At 39.4% G+C, this 2,099-nt stretch overlaps 1 protein-coding gene across 1 annotated transcript; it reads right to left on the bottom strand.

Annotated features, from left to right (window-relative positions):
* Positions 1-405: 405 nt before the first annotated feature.
* On the bottom strand, positions 406-871 carry LOC123234537 (protein lin-52 homolog). Its single transcript, XM_044660438.1, has one exon. The coding sequence runs from the start codon at positions 854-856 to the stop codon at positions 506-508; it is 351 nt and encodes a 116-aa protein (XP_044516373.1). The 5' UTR covers positions 857-871; the 3' UTR covers positions 406-505.
* Positions 872-2,099: the final 1,228 nt, after the last annotated feature.

Below are 2,099 nucleotides of genomic sequence, written 5' to 3' on the forward strand. Positions count from 1 at the left end.
AGACACAATATCCTACATAAGCCAATTCCAAAACCTCAGTCAGTCATCATTTCTCATCAAAGACAACATATCTAAGCGATCAACATGACTAAAGATTGTACCCAATATGTAGCATATTTGAATAGTATGGTTTAGACTTGATAAATCACTAAATCAAACAATGAGGGCATCATAAGGTAAGGTCCCACATGGATTCTAAATCATTTCTATAGAATAGAGTAGTAGGACTTCACTCTTAAGAATAACACAAGGATTTCTGATGATCTAGGCTTAGAATGCCGATATCTAAATACTTATGGCACAACAGTGAGTGATGATCCTCAGGGAGAGCAGATCCTTCTCTCCCAACCAATGTCTGCAACAAGAAGCAGAGCCACAGAAGCGATAGGGAAGTGCATTCCTGATGACATTCTGGGCCTGAGAAAGCAGTGGGGAGGCTGTCAGGTCTGTAATGGAAGGAAGAACATTCACGGTCCATCAAATATCTTGGTTCACAAGCTATGGCTTATTTCTTGGGTTTCTCTAGAATGTTGAGAAATTTTCCCCGAGTCATCTCTCTAGACTCATCCAACCCCAGTTGATAGGCCAGATTCTGTAGCCCTCGTACTTTCTCCATCAGGTTAGCTGTGGTGAGGCTGCCCAATTCTTTTAGCATATCAATATCATCATGCTCTAATTCAGCCATCCATTTGGGTGGAGAGCTAGTTATAGGACTTTTGAAGGACGCTGCAAATTCAGCAATACCTGGTAATTGTTCAGGCCAGAGGTCTGGTGAGGCTCGATCAAGTTTTTCAAAACTCAGCAAAGATGCTTCCAGGTCGGTTTCATCTGTGGGAGATGCCACCTTCCGATCCATGTCACGTGATGGAACTCCAGTATGGATTTTTTGATGTTGAATTTGGTTCCTATTTCTGCTGAAGGCTGTCCTACATTTACTATATTCAAATGGTTTCTCACCTGTATGAACCATCTTATGTTTTTCAAGGCTTCCCTTCTCTCTGAAGGCTTTTCCACATTCATTACATTTATACGGTTTTCCTCCTCTATGAATTTTTTTATGTTTTCCTAAGTAATGTTTATTGTGGAAGGCTCTACCACATACATTGCATTCACAGGGCTTCTTTCCAGAATGAATTATCTTATGGATTTCAAGATGCTGTTTAAAGCTGAAGCTTTTGCCACATTTATAACATACATAAGGCTTCTTTCCACTGTGAGTTTTCTTATGTTTCTCTCTACTATGAATCCTCTTATGTTTATTCAGGTTTCCTTTTTGGCTGAATGACTTTCCACATTCATCACAGTCAAATGGTTTCTCTCTAGTATGAATTCTTTGATGCTGAGATAAGACTTGATTACTGTTAAAAGCTTTCCCACATTCATTACATTTAAAAGGCTTCTTTCCAGTATGATTTATTTGATGTGCAATTAGGTTTTGTTTATTGCTTAAGTTTTTTCCATATTCATTACATCCAAATGGCTTCTCTTCAGTATGGATTCTTTGATGCACTGGATAGCATGAAATGATATTGAAATCATTGCCAGATTCATGATGTTTAAGGTGTTTTCCTTGAGTATGTATTCCATGGTTATGAATACAGTCTGAATGGTCAATAAAGGATTTTTTGTCCTTATTATAAAGTTTCTCACTTAGAGCAGTTCCATTATATTCACTTACATATGAAAATTGTTTGAAGTTGGCTTTAGGAACTTGTTGTTGTACAACAAGGACTGACTTCTGACTGTATTTTTGACCAACTTTTGTTTGACTTCTGTCCATATTACATTTCTGATGAGACTCTGGAGAGAAAAAGAAATGTCAACATTCAGTGCTTTCTGTGATAAAAGGAAATTGCTTTATAACAGTGATGGCAAACCTTTTAGAGATGGAGTCCTGGGCAGCACCCCCAAGACCAAATGTCATGCCCCTCCCCCCATATGCTGGGTACATCCCACATCCCCTTACCCCACACAGGGGAGGGAGAAAGTGCTCCCACTGGGCTGCTGGGCAAAGGGGTAGGGGAATGTGAAAAAAAGTCTTCAGTGCATGGAGGGGATGAGCAGCTCCATTTTATTCAGGAAGTGTGTCAGCTTCACTT

The sequence above is a fragment of the Gracilinanus agilis genome, chromosome 2 (genome assembly GCF_016433145.1).
Source record: "Gracilinanus agilis isolate LMUSP501 chromosome 2, AgileGrace, whole genome shotgun sequence".
Lineage (NCBI taxonomy): Eukaryota > Metazoa > Chordata > Mammalia > Didelphimorphia > Didelphidae > Gracilinanus > Gracilinanus agilis.